The 15322-nt window shown below is 37.4% G+C and overlaps 1 protein-coding gene across 1 annotated transcript in view; it reads right to left on the bottom strand.

Moving 5' to 3' along the window:
- Nucleotides 1-4920: 4920 nt before the first annotated feature.
- Nucleotides 4921-15322, bottom strand: part of LOC110442222 (hyccin-like) — a 112622-nt gene continuing 102220 nt past the window's right edge. Inside the window, exons 8-12 of the mRNA XM_021485714.1 lie at nucleotides 14119-14214; nucleotides 12362-12550; nucleotides 11899-11986; nucleotides 9623-9779; nucleotides 4921-9162 (exon numbers count right to left, since the gene is read on the bottom strand). Coding sequence (XP_021341389.1) covers nucleotides 8720-9162; nucleotides 9623-9779; nucleotides 11899-11986; nucleotides 12362-12550; nucleotides 14119-14214 — 973 coding nt within the window. The 3' untranslated portion in view covers nucleotides 4921-8719. The remainder of the gene's footprint in view (nucleotides 9163-9622; nucleotides 9780-11898; nucleotides 11987-12361; nucleotides 12551-14118; nucleotides 14215-15322) is intronic.

The following is a 15322-nucleotide window of genomic DNA, read 5'->3' as shown; positions in this document are numbered from 1 at the left end:
AATGTAAACATGTCTTTGAAGCCGTCTCTAACAATATAAATTTATCATTAAAGCCGTCTCTAACAATATAAACATTTCGTTGAAGCCGTCCCTAACAATATAAACATGTCATTGAAGCCGTATCTAACCATATAAACATGTCGTTAAAGCCGTCTCTAACAATATAAACTTGTCTTTGAAGCCGTCTCTAACAATCTAAACATGTCTTTGAAGCCGTCTCTCACATTATAAACATGTCTTTGAAGCCGTCTCTAACAATAAAAACATATCTTTGAAGCCATCTCTAACAATATAAAGATGTCGTTAAAGCCGTGTCTAACAATATAAACATGTCTTTAAAGCCGTCTCTAACAATATATCATGTCTTTGAAGCCGTCTCTAACAATAAAAACATGTCGTTGAAGCCGTCTCTAACAATATAAACATGTTATTGAAGCCGTATCTAACAATATAAAGATGTCGTTAAAGCCGTTTCTAACAATATAAACGTGTTTTTGAAGCCGTATCTAACAGTATAAACATGTCATTGAAGTCGTCTCTAACAATATAAACATGTCGTTGAAGCCGTCTCTAACAATGTAAACATGACTTTGAAGCCGTCTCTAGCAATATTAACATGTCTTTGAAACCGTCTCTAACAATATTTACATGTCGTTGAAGCCGTCTTTAACAATATAAACTTGTCTTTAAAGCTGTCTCTAACAATGTAGACATGTCTTTGAAGCCATCTCTAACAATATAAATATGTCATTGAAGCCGTCTCTACCAATATAAACATGTCATTGCAGTCGTCTCTAACAATATAAACTTGTCTTTGAAGCCGTCCCTAACAATATTAACAAGTCTTTGAAGCCGTCCCTAACAATATAAACATATCGTTGAAGCCGTCTTTAACAATATAAACATATCGTTGAAGCCGTCTTTAACAATATAACCTTCTCGTTGAAGCCGTCTTTAAAAATATAAACTTGTCGTTGAAGCCGTCTTTAACAATATAACCTTCTCGTTGAAGCCGTCTTTAACAATATAACCTTCTCGTTGAAGCCGTCTTTAACAATATAAACATATCGTTGAAGCCGTCTTTAACAATATAACCTTGTCGTTGAAGCCTTCTCTAACAATATAAAAATTCCGTTGAAGCCGTCCCTAACAATATAAACATATCGTTGAAGCCGTCTTTAACAATATAACCTTGTCGTTGAAGCCGTCTTTAACAATATAACCTTCTCGTTGAAGCCGTCTTTAAAAATATAAACTTGTCGTTGAAGTCGTCTCTAACAATGTAACCATGTCTTTGAAGCCGTCCCTAACAATATAAACATTTCGTTGAAGCCGTCTTTAACAATATAAACTTGTCTTCGAAGCCGTCTCTAACCTCTAACAATATAAATATGTCATTGAAGCCGTCGCTAACAATTTAAACATTTCGTTGAAGCCGTCTTTAACAATATAAACTTGTCTTTGAAGCCGTATCTAACAATATAAAGATGTCGTTAAAGCCGTCTCTAACAATATTAACATGTCTTTGAAGCCGTCTCTAGCAATATTAACATGTCTTTGAAGCCGTCTCTAACAATGTAAACTTGTCTTTAAAGACATGATGTTTTATTACTCCGTCATGTGACCAGTATCATCCAATCAGACATGCTGTAAGTGATATTTCTCATTTTGCCAAATTTGATTTTTAAATAAATACAGATCACAAGAAGACGGATTCCCAAGCCCTTCAGCTGCTGTACAGCTCTACAGGAGATTGGTTTTTATTTTTTTGAAGGTACAATCAATCAACGTAACAATATATAGCGGATGTTCATTATAATGTTATACAATACATGCCGTAGTGACGTCACCAACACAACCAATCGGGAGTCTTCGGGAGTTTCCGCTTTTTACCCTTCCCAGAGCATACATGTAAATCCAGTCGCCACATCATATATATCTTAATTTACAGCGTATTATATTTTCTATTTAAAATGACGTTTTGTGTGTGACAACACCAAAAGAATTGTGCAAAATAGCCCTTAAGTGTGTTGTTTGAGAATTTATCAAATGAAGAGTTGAAGCAAATTATTATAGTCATCTATGTTTGAAAAATGTGAAATATACATTCCTTAGAAAATGACTTTTGCATTTTTTTTTCACATTTTGTTAATGGTTAAACTTGATTTATGAGAGTCACGTTTTCACAACTAACCTATTAACGACTTAATATTTGACAGCTATTTGTAATTTTAAAAATGTACGTTCTATTTGATTATACCAATTGTATTTATTCCTTTTGATTATTGACGATTATAGAAATAATGTTGGCATTTTTTTCATGAAAATGACATTTATACATGTACATCCAATTCTGATCTAAAAATAACCATCGCACATTTCATTGATTCATTGTACATATAGCGATTGTTTATCTTATGTGTTAGACTATAGAAATAACATTTGGATCATGTAACTATTTATTTTTTATCATCAAAATAAAGATTGATATTTAGATGTCTGATGATGAAAACAATGCTGGCATCACCTGTTTCATTAAAAGTGTTTACTTTTTTCTTTTATTAATAAACGATAACAGTTTACCAAAATAAAGTTCATTGATCATATATGTTTTCTTTATCATCGGTATTCCTTTAACACATTGTATCCACACATAGTTACTGTAATCTGTATGCTCCCTTCGTCACTGTCACAAATGTTTCAGTATTTTTTCTCTGAGAGTTCTCTCCGACTCCTCTTCTTGGAATACCTGTACAAAATCTGCACTGTCTAATTTGAAAAACCTTTCCATGCGAAGAGCAGTTCTAGTCTATGCTATGATGTCTGGTTAAGTCTGTCATCTGGGTGTCTTTCTAAGTCACCCCTGGTTAGTCTGTTGTCAGAATAATGTGTTGTAATGGTCCCGTAAAATTGCAAATAAAATATCTTAAATATCATAATATAAGATGGCCAATCCGACCTTGATCTTTGGTTCCACCAGCTTCAGTTACATGTGTTAATTTTGCTCATTGTCTGACTATGACAGATTTGGGTGTCACAAAACCTGTGCTGTGTATTTCCGTGAGATTGCACTATGAAATGGTCCTTGAGAGGATCCCTTATCTATAGCTACGTGCACTTTCAGTAAGCAGAAATACGATCGTAGTTTTAGGAAGGGGAGCCATACCAAACAAAAAAGAAAGAAAAGTTCACTGTCAAAGAAATCAGATAGCTTTCAATGTATCTAAAACAACAAACCAGTTATAATTTATAACAACAAATGACCACCACAGGTGTGGCAGTATCTAAAACAGATCAAGAAACAAGAGATTTCACCATGAACATGGTATATGTCCGATATTGCCAATATCAGGAAAACATCTGTCCTCATATGACCCTGGCTGTTGTGTCTCCCTAGTTACCCGTCCTCATATGACTCTGGCTGTTGTGTCTCCCTAGTTACCCGTCCTCATATGACCCTGGGTGTTGTGTCTCCCTAGTTACCATTCCTCGTATGACCCTGGGTGTTGTGTCTCCCTAGTTTCCCGTCCTCATATGACTCTGGCTGTTGTGTCTCCCTAGTTACCCGTCCTCATATGACCCTGGCTGTTGTGTGTCCCTAGTTACCCATCCTCATATGACTCTGGCTGTTGTGTCTCCCTAATTGCCAGTCCTCATATGACCCTAGCTGTTGTGTCTCCCTAGTTGCCCGTCCTCATATGACCCTGGGTGGGGTGTCTCCCTAGTTACCCGCCCTCATATGACCCTGGGTGGGGTGTCTCCCTAGTTACCCGCCCTCATATGACCCTGGGTGGGGTGTCTCCCTAGTTACCCGTCCTCATATGAGCCTGGGGGTTGTGTCTCCCTAGTTACTCGTCCTCATATGACCCTGGGTGGGGTGTCTCCCTAGTTACCCGTCCTCATATGGCTCGGGCTGTTGTGTCTCCCTAGTTACCCGCCCTCATATGACCCTGGGTGTTGTGGCTCCCTAGTTACCCGTCCTCATATGACCCTGGCTGTTGTGTCTCCCTAATTACCAGTCCTCATATGACCCTAGCTGTTGTGTCTCCCTAGTTACCCGTTCTCATATGACCCTGGCTGGTGCGAGGACGTTAAAACCCTGAACAAACAAAATCAAGATCAGTCTGTATATCATCACAGAGCAAACATCTAACATGAAATTAACAATCCAGATGGATACCACAGCATTCAGCGTACATATTGTTAGATTAAGATTTAATCTCACATCAATTTCAATGCTTCTGTATAGGAAATGTTTGGGTTCAGACTTTTTAAACTGTTCCACGTGTTAAACTGTTAATGTCCAAACATTGCTAATGTTCCATACTGTGTAAATTGTCGTCCGTGTCGGTAATATAACTACAACCTTTACTCCTGCTTCATTGCTAATGTTCCTTACAGTGTAAATTGTCGTCCGTGTCGGTAATATAACTACAACCTTTCCTCCTCCAACGCATTTGTGTAATACTCCGATTGGATCTCGGTACATGTATTTAAAAAAATCCATTTTTACACTCAACATTTCTATGGTGGCATATATCTGCGATGGACTTCCGACTAACGAGTTACCTATGTGAACATAACTTTTACAAGATGACTGTTAGAAGATGCCAATATAATCTATGAATGTGATGCAATAAAGTTAAAATCATGTCGATGTATTTTTACATTTTCGGAGATAATTTTGGCGAGATAATTATCACGTAATTATGTTACATAATAAAAAGCAAAGTTACCGTACCTACTCACGTGGCAATTATCTGGGCAAAATGATATGGGAAAATGTAAAAATACATCGTCATGATTTAAATGTTATTGTGACATATTCATAGATTATATTGACATTTTTTGTTAAAAATTGTTGACAAAGGTAACTTGTAAGTCGAATAAAAAATAAAAAATAAAAAATAAACATCTCTGTAGCAGAAATAGATGTCTTTATTATGTATACACACAAACTAAACAGTTGATGTTCCCTTGTGCGGTCAGCCACGCTACCAAATCTACACATATACCGATACATTGATGTCAAACACACAACAGCCTATAATTTAACCCTTGTCCCAGGGTATTCTAAACCACATTCACAGTTACTTTGTGTTTTGGACCTCGTTTGAGAGTATTTTGAACTTTGTCCTGAACTATTCTTAACCACTACCAGGCGTATTTTGGACCTCACCTGAGAGTAATCTTTCCTTGTGAACCATAACCAAAAATATTCTGTACCTGAACTTAGAGTAATCTGAACCTCACATGGAATATTGAACTACAGTGAGTAAGCACACTGGCCTTTGACCCTTTCACCTCTGTAGACCATAATGGACTCATCCCGATCAATGTGTGGTAGAGTCTACTAAGTAAAGTTACCTAGGGGTAAAAGGGTTAACCTAACCGATACTGCTGGGATTTAATTCCTTGACTGAACCAAAAAAGGTATGGGGTCGTCTGCTTGACCACATGGGTTTTCTCCAGGTACTCTGGTTTCCTTCTACCCCCTGCGCGACCACTCGGGTAAATGGGAGCGCACAATCGACTGTCCCAACTGACCATCGCGTTTGCTATGTTCATTTTCATTAGAAATGTTTTTGCTTTAAATTCAAATCAATTTTCAATGGTGAGAGGGAATGAATTTATTTCTAATTTTATCATATTAATTGATACCTTTGATGCACTTTCCGTTTTGAGTAAAAAAAAGGGTGTGAGTTTAACTAATAATATTAATTAAAAAAATCAAAGTATTAATGGAGTATTTCTCTAAAATAATCAATTACATGGAGAGGTCCACATGTTCTTTAACTTCCCCAATATATTTGTCAATTATTTACAATTCTACAATGTTCAAAAGCCCGCACTAGATTAATAAAAAAAAAAGGTTTTCTAAAGTATATTTTTTATATGTGAAAAAAAAAATCTGTTTCATCCACTGAAAGTGAAATTTAATCACACACAATAAGTAATCTCTATAGGAATGAGATGTTCATATCTACAATATTTTCCAAAGCAATTCAAGACTGTTTTTAAATCTTCCTAAGTGGAAATAAAATTTTCGATAAAAATTACAAAATCACAGCGGCTATAGCTGTAACGCAACTAAATAGTAATTTATATTTCCTTACATCAGTCTTCAGCACAATGTATAAAAATTTGGAAAAAAGAATAAACACAAATGAAACTAAAATTCAATATTATTAATTAAGATATAAATGCACTTGAAATTTCTTTCCCCAATACAAATGTGGAGTGAATGTGTGGCCCCCACTTTGATTATTTTTATTTTTTGTTCATACCATAAGTAGATACATATTTATAAAAAATAACTACAGATATGATTTATCAATATTGACCAAAAAAAACTCTTTGCATAATCCCTGGTTGAGTAAAGAGGTTCCCTTATAGCAAGACAACAGGAAAAAATCCCTGTTAAATATTAGTTTTAAAATAGTTGATTTCATGTAGGGAATACAAGATTGCCTTATTTTTTTATATCAAGTACAAGACATTCAATACATACAAATATTTGTAGACTTCCATTGATATTTCAAAGTAGAAAAAAGCAAAATTGGCACAAGAATGAAAAATATGACAAATGGTTAACTGTCCTTTGTAAAGTTATGACAGGTGTTAGTTTTAAATGTAAATGTTATACCTTTTCATTTATCTTGAAACATGATACAACAACACTTTTGAAACAAGTGGAATGCAGAAAATCTATGATATACAAAAAAAATGAAAATTCAATTATTCTGTCAAAATGATTTTATTCTATTTTTAGTTATAAAACTAAATAATGATTTACCGCAGAACAGAAATTCTACCTTGGTGTAACCCCAGATGAGATACTTAACACGTTTCGAGTAAGAGTAATCTATATAAACACAGCTAAAATGTCGCTTTCTGTCATGTTCCTCATTGACATTGAGTTTGGAAGACAAGTCACCGTTGGATAACGATGCGGTGCCGGAATGCATCCTTATCTGATCATCCTCAAACGCTGAGGCTGACTCAATAAATATTCATTTCCCAAGGTTTGTGTGTTTTTGTGCTAATGATTAACAAAGTAGGTGACTCAATACATATTCATTTCACAGGGTTTGTGTATTTTTGCGCTAATGATTAAGAAAGCATGTAAATAAAATGTCCAAGCAGTAACTACTGTTTAGTACTTTTCGTATGAGTTACCTCCCTTTCCGGAAGATAACTTGTATTGTCTCATACTTATCATTTTAAGCTTAAGCTGACAGTTTAATAAACAGGAATGGATGTGATACATACATAAAGTCTCAAATTTACCAATACGTTTGAAAATACATTACGAGTGTGGGAAAACAAAAACAAAAACAGTGCTAAAAACTTTATACAAAGGGAGGTAACTCATACTGCTGGAGTGTCCTTCTTTACTGGCTGAAGTTGTTCTGATTGGGAACAAAAATCAGAGGTTTGAGTGGCAGTAACATATCCAGTCACATGCCTTATTTAACATCAGACTTTTTTTCTGGATTATTTAGTTAATAACACTCAACACCATACCTTTATTACGCAGTTTGAGGTAACTTGCATAAAATCAAATATCACTAACTGGTCTCACTTGATCTTTATTTATAAATCTTATAAAACATTCAAGCTAATGTGTACATCGTCATGATCATCTGAGGTAATGAAGTTCGCCTGACATTGGCGGCTGTCTTAATTCTGATGAGAGTCGTATAATTGATAACTAAAATTAAAACAGTTCTTTGAAAATCAATTTATCTCAAATCCCTTCTCAATAAATAATTCAAAATCCATTGATATATTGTAACTAATCTAAAATACACATGAAAAAAAGTTAAATAATTACATATAAATGTAAAATGTTGATTGAAGTATGTACAAGTGCAGCCTAATAACTGAACCCAGAGACAATTAAATTACACGGAGTCCCAGTAGTGTTCCCTGTGAGAACTGATACAAGTGTCTTTAGTGAACCCAGACAAGAGAACTGAAATCATTCTACATGTCCCAGATTGTAACAGATTCTCAATCACGGTTTTAAAAATGGTGTTTACTGTCCATACTTAGCATTGTTTAGATTTACATGTACATTTTACTCCAACAAAAAAATCACTCTAAAAACCCGATAGTCTATATCACGTTGGACCCTGAAATTCACCAATTTGAGGTTCCGTAGAAATTTAAAATCAAGTGTCACCGTTTCGGAAAAAAATTACTTCAGAAATCATTTGGTCGTCAGTGACAAAAATGTGATTCTGGTGACAAAGTTTAACAGTGTGACAAAGAAACAACACAAAATAACACCTAAATCTTCTTTAAATAAAACAAAACATTCCTACATAAACAAGGCTCAGAATTTACTTTAAAAGCATACTTGCCAACTCTCCCTATTTTGAGGGGGACTCCCGATTTTAGACCCTAAAGTTCACCATTTTCAGCCAGTAAACTTGCTAAACTATTCCTATATTCAGAGATCTAATCATTTCATCTGAAAGAACCACATAAAAGATGCCATTTTAAAGTGTTATCTTTTCGTTTTCACTTGGTGGTGGTGGTGGTGGGTGTGGGGTGGGGTGGGGGTATAAACATACCCTTTATTTATGTTTTGAATTTAGAGTAATCTCCCCCATGGAAATGTCAAAAGGTTGGCAAGTATGTAAAAGTGTAAATATTAATACGACTTAAATATATCCACCAATCACTGTAATAAATTAACATAGTGGTAACCCTATAAATCAGTACTATAATTCTCTGTATTTACAGATGAGGAAGATGGATTTCGAGAGTGTTTGTTTTTCGATTCCTTCGTCAGTCCCAATGCGCTGGTCGTTTTAAGTTTAGCCATCTGTAGTATACTACTGCTGCTGCTGGTCTTCTCTTCCAATTCTTCGTGAGTGGAATACTTTTGTAGTTCTATATTATCTACTATTGAACGGGAGCTATTTTTCACGACGCCGACCTGCACACTGTCCATTGAGTCACCGTTCTGTCTGGTAGTTGTCTCCCCTTCCTTCTTGGAATCTTTCAGTTTAAATTTTTCTCCCTTTTTCCCAAATGCTGCCGAGAGTTTGCCGGACTTTGAAAGCTTGATCACTGGCTTGTGAGCGTCACCGTCTTCCTCGATGGTCTGCAACTTGGCACCATCTTCTGTAGCCGGTATGCTAATGTCCTCTGAATAAATATATTGAATACACATAAATACGTAGAAAGGGACAGTAAAATCACGGAAGCTGACAGCAATGGGCAATTTTTTTAAGGAATTTAAGTCATCAAAACTGAGAGGGACCATTATATGTAAAATTGAAAGGAAGTGGAAATGAAGAGGGCCAATTTCCTTTGTGTAGTGCCCAGGGTCCAAGGTCCCTCCAGAAATTATCCCTGGAAAGCTTGTGGTAGGATACAAGATATTTGCAGAGGGTAAACACAGCTATAGGGATGCAAATCGTTTTCAGTGACCAATCATATGCCATGTTATATATATATATATCTCTTATACGAATTCAATATTTCGTTATGTTATTCATGAGGACAAATCCCAAACTTTTTATACAGTAACACTACCGGTCACATCCTTTCCTAGTAAAATTGACCAACCTAGAAGCTTCATCTTGACCCAGCACAGTTGTCTTACCTGGGAGCTTGCGTGCTCTGAAGGAGGCGTTGGTGATGGCCGACTTTGAGATGGTGTGACCAGAAGTGGCTGGGGTCAACGACATGCTGATGCCCATCGGACCGTCCGAATGTCCCGCCGCATTACACTGGAGCGAATCGCGGATAGCATTGGTTACCTGGAAGTACAAGAAATTTGTTTAAGTGGTTGTCACCCACAGGATAAACCATAAATATCAACCTTTGACACCTCGATTGAGGTAGATCTCCCTCATTCCACACATTTCCAATGAGGAAGAAAGTGCGTGAAATGCGACTGAAACTACTTTGTTCAATTTATCTTTCCCTTTTTATGTATTAAAAATAGCTCAGAGTAACCGAGATCTGTTGATTTTGGGAGGGTTGACAGCTATGATAAACACAAGTCAATGTATGTGAGGCCAAGTTACTGGTGTAGATCTAAGGATATTATTTTTATTTGTAAATAACTGTCAGGGCTTTACTTCTCTTGCTGAGTCACACATTAATTTCTTGTAAACTGTAAACTTGAAAATGATTGCCGACTACAACACATGCCTAGTCACATATTTGAGATATCAGAGTTATTCCCCCTTACTGAGTACAACCAGTTTTCCTTAAAAAACATTGGATAGGTTTCGACTTTTTGACATTAGAACAACTTTTTTTTTATTCAGGTAAGAATAATTTCCCCTTACTGATAAAAGCAATATTTCCCTTTACTGACAGTGGTTTCCCCTTATTGACATAAGTATACTGTCCCATACTGACATTAGAGCTGTTCTCTACTGACAGAGTGGTTTCCCCTTATTGACATTAGTATAATGTCACATACTGACATAAGAGCTGTCTCTACTGACAGAGTGGTTTCCCCTTATTGACATTAGTATAATGTCCCATACTGACATAAGAGCTGTCTCTACTGACAGAGTGGTTTCCCCTTATTGACATTAGTATAATGTCCCATACTGACATAAGAGCTGTCTCTACTGACAGAGTGGTTTCCCCTTATTGACATTAGTATAATGTCCCATACTGACATAAGAGCTGTCTCTACTGACAGAGTGGTTTCCCCTTATTGACATTAGTATAATGTCCCATACTGACATAAGAGCTGTCTCTACTGACAGAGTGGTTTCCCCTTATTGACATTAGTATAATGTCCCATACTGACATAAGAGCTGTCTCTACTGACAGAGTGGTTTCCCCTTATTGACATTAGTATAATGTCCCATACTGACATAAGAGCTGTCTCTACTGACAGAGTGGTTTCCCCTTATTGACATTAGTATAATGTCCCATACTGACATAAGAGCTGTCTCTACTGACAGAGTGGTTTCCCCTTATTGACATTAGTATAATGTCCCATACTGACATAAGAGCTGTCTCTACTGACAGAGTGGTTTCCCCTTATTGACATTAGTATAATGTCCCATACTGACATAAGAGCTGTCTCTACTGACAGAGTGGTTTCCCCTTATTGACATTAGTATAATGTCCCATACTGACATAAGAGCTGTCTCTACTGACAGAGTGGTTTCCCCTTATTGACATTAGTATAATGTCCCATACTGACATAAGAGCTGTCTCTACTGACAGAGTGGTTTCCCCTTATTGACATTAGTATAATGTCCCATACTGACATAAGAGCTGTCTCTACTGACAGAGTGGTTTCCCCTTATTGACATTAGTATAATGTCCCATACTGACATAAGAGCTGTCTCTACTGACAGAGTGGTTTCCCCTTATTGACATTAGTATAATGTCCCATACTGACATAAGAGCTGTCTCTACTGACAGAGTGGTTTCCCCTTATTGACATTAGTATAATGTCCCATACTGACATAAGAGCTGTCTCTACTGACAGAGTGGTTTCCCCTTATTGACATTAGTATAATGTCCCATACTGACATAAGAGCTGTCTCTACTGACAGAGTGGTTTCCCCTTATTGACATTAGTATAATGTCCCATACTGACATAAGAGCTGTCTCTACTGACAGAGTGGTTTCCCCTTATTGACATTAGTATAATGTCCCATACTGACATTAGAGCTGTCTCTACTGACAGAGTGGTTTCCCCTTATTGACATTAGTATAATGTCCAATACTGACATAAGAGCTGTTCTCTACTGACAGAGTGGTTTCCCCTTATTGACATTAGTATAATGTCCCATAGCAACATTAGAGCTGTTAGCTGCTTCTTTTTTCTGACATTAGAGTTGCACGTTTCCTTCAAGAGTTTTCCCTTTCAATAAGAGGTCCGTGATCAGTTTAACTTACCAACAAAACATCTGCATAGAGTTCGTAGCAGGCTCTGTGGTGGATGTCTACAGCCGCCTTGATTCCTTGGGAGGTCTGTCCATTATACCTTAAAACAAACTACGGGTTAAATTTCAGATCTTGCAACACAATAAATAGCTCTCTAAACTAAAACATTGGAGTTATGTTAAGAAAGCTATACAGGTATTTGAAAATCAATTTTCCAAAAATTTAAGGTCACATTTGGAAATACGGCTTGTTTTCCCTTCAGCTCCTATATCAGAACAATTGGTAGCCTCTATGCTTAATTAACTTTCGATGGAAAAAATCCTTTACTGCCCAATATTTAATTACCGTTCACATTAAATTACTACCCGTATGTATATACTGCCCAGTATAAGTGAGTGACTGTGAGTAAGGGGAGATAATCAGTTATCTCCCCTGGACTCAATCAGTGATCTCCCTTGGATTCAGTGTGACTTACATGGTGTAGTATATCCCTGATAACATCTCCACAAGAAGGGCAGGGCTAACTGGTATCCTTGGGGGTAGTTCTCCAACTTGGCTACGTCTCTTGCCCTTTGACCTCTCCTCTCCTATACGGAAGCTGGCTAATGGCTGGCCCTCATCTTCCTCTAACTGGTGCAGGTTTGTAAAGCCAGTTGTGGCGATTCTGTCAATAATGCAATTTTGTTTAAATTCTCATATTTTTTTTATTTTTTTTTGTGCATATGTACTGTGATTCATATGCTTTTAATTTTCCATTTTGACAAATTTCATTGAAAATTTCATTGAAAATTTTTGACAAATATATTTAGACACATGGCCCTTAGACATCCATTGCTACTGGTTTTGATGGCTTATTTTTGTACTGTTTAGGCCTGGAAAAGAGAATAACCTTCAATCCATTTTTAAAGATATGAGATAGTTCAAGCTTCATGTAACACAGAAATCAGTTAATATCAAAGACAATATTTGGGGTAGTTGTTTCTTTATATTCGTTGAAATTTGAGTTATTGTACCAATATTTCTACTCGTTCTGAAATAATAATGAATTAGGTCAGTATCCTGGAAGGGAACTGTGAACTAACCTTGAGCACGCCTTACACATCATCTGATGTGACACTACAGACCTACCTTGAGCACGCCTTACACATCATCTGATGTGACATTCCAGCCCTGCCTTGAGCACGCCTTACACATCATCTGATGGGACATTACAGACCTACCTTGAGCACGCCTTCCACATCATCTGATGTGACACTACAGACCTCCCTTGAGCACGCCTTACACATCATCTGATGTGAAACTACAGACCTACCTTGAGCACGCCTTACCCATCATCTGATCTGACATTACAGACCTACCTTGAGCACGCCTTCCACATCATCTGATGTGACACTACAGACCTACATTGAGCGCGCCTTACACATCATCTGATGTGACATTACAGCCCTCCCTTGAGCACGCCTTACACATCATCTGATGTGACATTACGGACCTACCTTGAGCACGCCTTACACATCATATGATGTGACACTACAGACCTACCTTGAGCAGGCCTTACACATCATCTGATGTGACACTACAGAACTACCTTGAGCACGCCTTACACATCATCTGATATGACATTACAGACCTACCTTGAGCACGCCTTCCACATCATCTGATGTGACACTACAGACCTCCCTTGAGCACGCCTTACACATCATCTGATGTGACATTCCAGCCCTGCCTTGAGCACGCCTTACACATCATCTGATGTGACATTCCAGCCCTGCCTTGAGCACGCCTTACACATCATCTGATATGACATTACAGACCTACCTTGAGCACGCCTTCCACATCATCTGATGTGACACTACAGACCTACATTGAGCGCGCCTTACACATCATCTGATGTGACACTACAGACATACCTTGAGCATGCCTTACACATCATCTGATGTGACACTACAGACATACCTTGAGCATGCCTTACACATCATCTGATGTGACACTACAGACCGACCTTGAGCACGCCTTACACATCATCTGATGTGACATTCCAGCCCTGCCTTGAGCACGCCTTACACATCATCTGATGTTACACTACAGACCTACCTTGAGCACGCCTTTCACATCATCTGATGTGACATTACAGACCTACCTTGAACACGCCTTACACATCATCTGATGTGACACTACAGACCAACCTTGAGCACGCCTTACACATCATCTGATGTGAGATTACAGACCTACCTTGAGCACGCCTTACACATCATCTGATGTGACACAGGAGACAGGTTGGCAACGTCAACATTGTAACACTGTATCAGGTAGGCTAGGATTCCTTGTCTGAAACAGCAATATCAATATAAGTTTAATTAGGCAGTTAGACATTTAAAATAGAATCTGATATATCACAGCAAAAGCATGACTTCTTTATTTTGCTTAAAGTAAGAAAAAGATAACCATTTATATCAATTTTATTCTTGATTAAATTTTTTTTAACTTCATACAATGCAAAAAAAAATAATTTATGACAGACAAGTCCAATATGTTCCTGTAGAAAATGTCACATGATCCACAGTCGTCACTAATGAAATATGACTAGGACTATTCATCAGGAGGAGGGCAAGTTAATGAAATTTGCTTATTCAATCTGACGGTAATACCAAGTTGATGATGTTTCCTGTGGCTATGCAATCACACATTCAATTACAGTTTTAGGTAGGATACGCTGCTCTGGTAACGTCTTTTGCATCTTGTTTGATTGCATTAGACAGAGCTTGGGTTCCACCAAGAAATGGTAAAATTCGTTACATTTAAATATTTTGTTTTTAATTGGTTTCCAGGCTGGTATAGCCTCTTGCTGTGTGCCTTGGTTGCCGGCTATGGTTAAAGTTATAATTAGATAACAATATACAGCACCGCGGCGACATATCTCTGAGGGTCTAGAAACACAGCTGTCCCCTGACAATGTTACGTAATCGGAGTATACAGACCTCTGTATCACTACTCATCACCCAATGACAGGTCCTACTACATAAATCTCTATGTAAATCAAACATCAAGTTAGGAAAATACTAAGCCTCTTCACCATTTGAATACAAACTAATAATTCTCAAACAACCTCTCCATCCTCTGATTAAATTCTTTCCTCTTAAGCTAAACACCTTCCCTACTTCTTAACCTTCACACTTTTTACATCTTCCACTTACCCCCTCCTCTCACCCTCTTCCTATACAGACATACCCCTCCACCCTTCTACCTATTCTCACCATTCACACTTCCTACTCCTTCCCCTTACCCCTCCTCGTACCCCTACCTTACCCGAGTAAGACTCCTGTATCTCCCCTACCCCTCCAACCTTCCCTGAGTAAGACTCTTGTATCCCCCCCCCCAAACCTTCCCTGAGTAAGACTCTTGTATCCCCCCCAAACCTTCTCTGAGTAAGACTCTT

Source organism: Mizuhopecten yessoensis, unplaced genomic scaffold, assembly GCF_002113885.1.
Source record: "Mizuhopecten yessoensis strain PY_sf001 unplaced genomic scaffold, ASM211388v2 scaffold716231, whole genome shotgun sequence".
Classification (NCBI taxonomy): Eukaryota; Metazoa; Mollusca; class Bivalvia; order Pectinida; family Pectinidae; genus Mizuhopecten; species Mizuhopecten yessoensis.
This window is presented reverse-complemented; position numbering and strand designations above follow the sequence as displayed.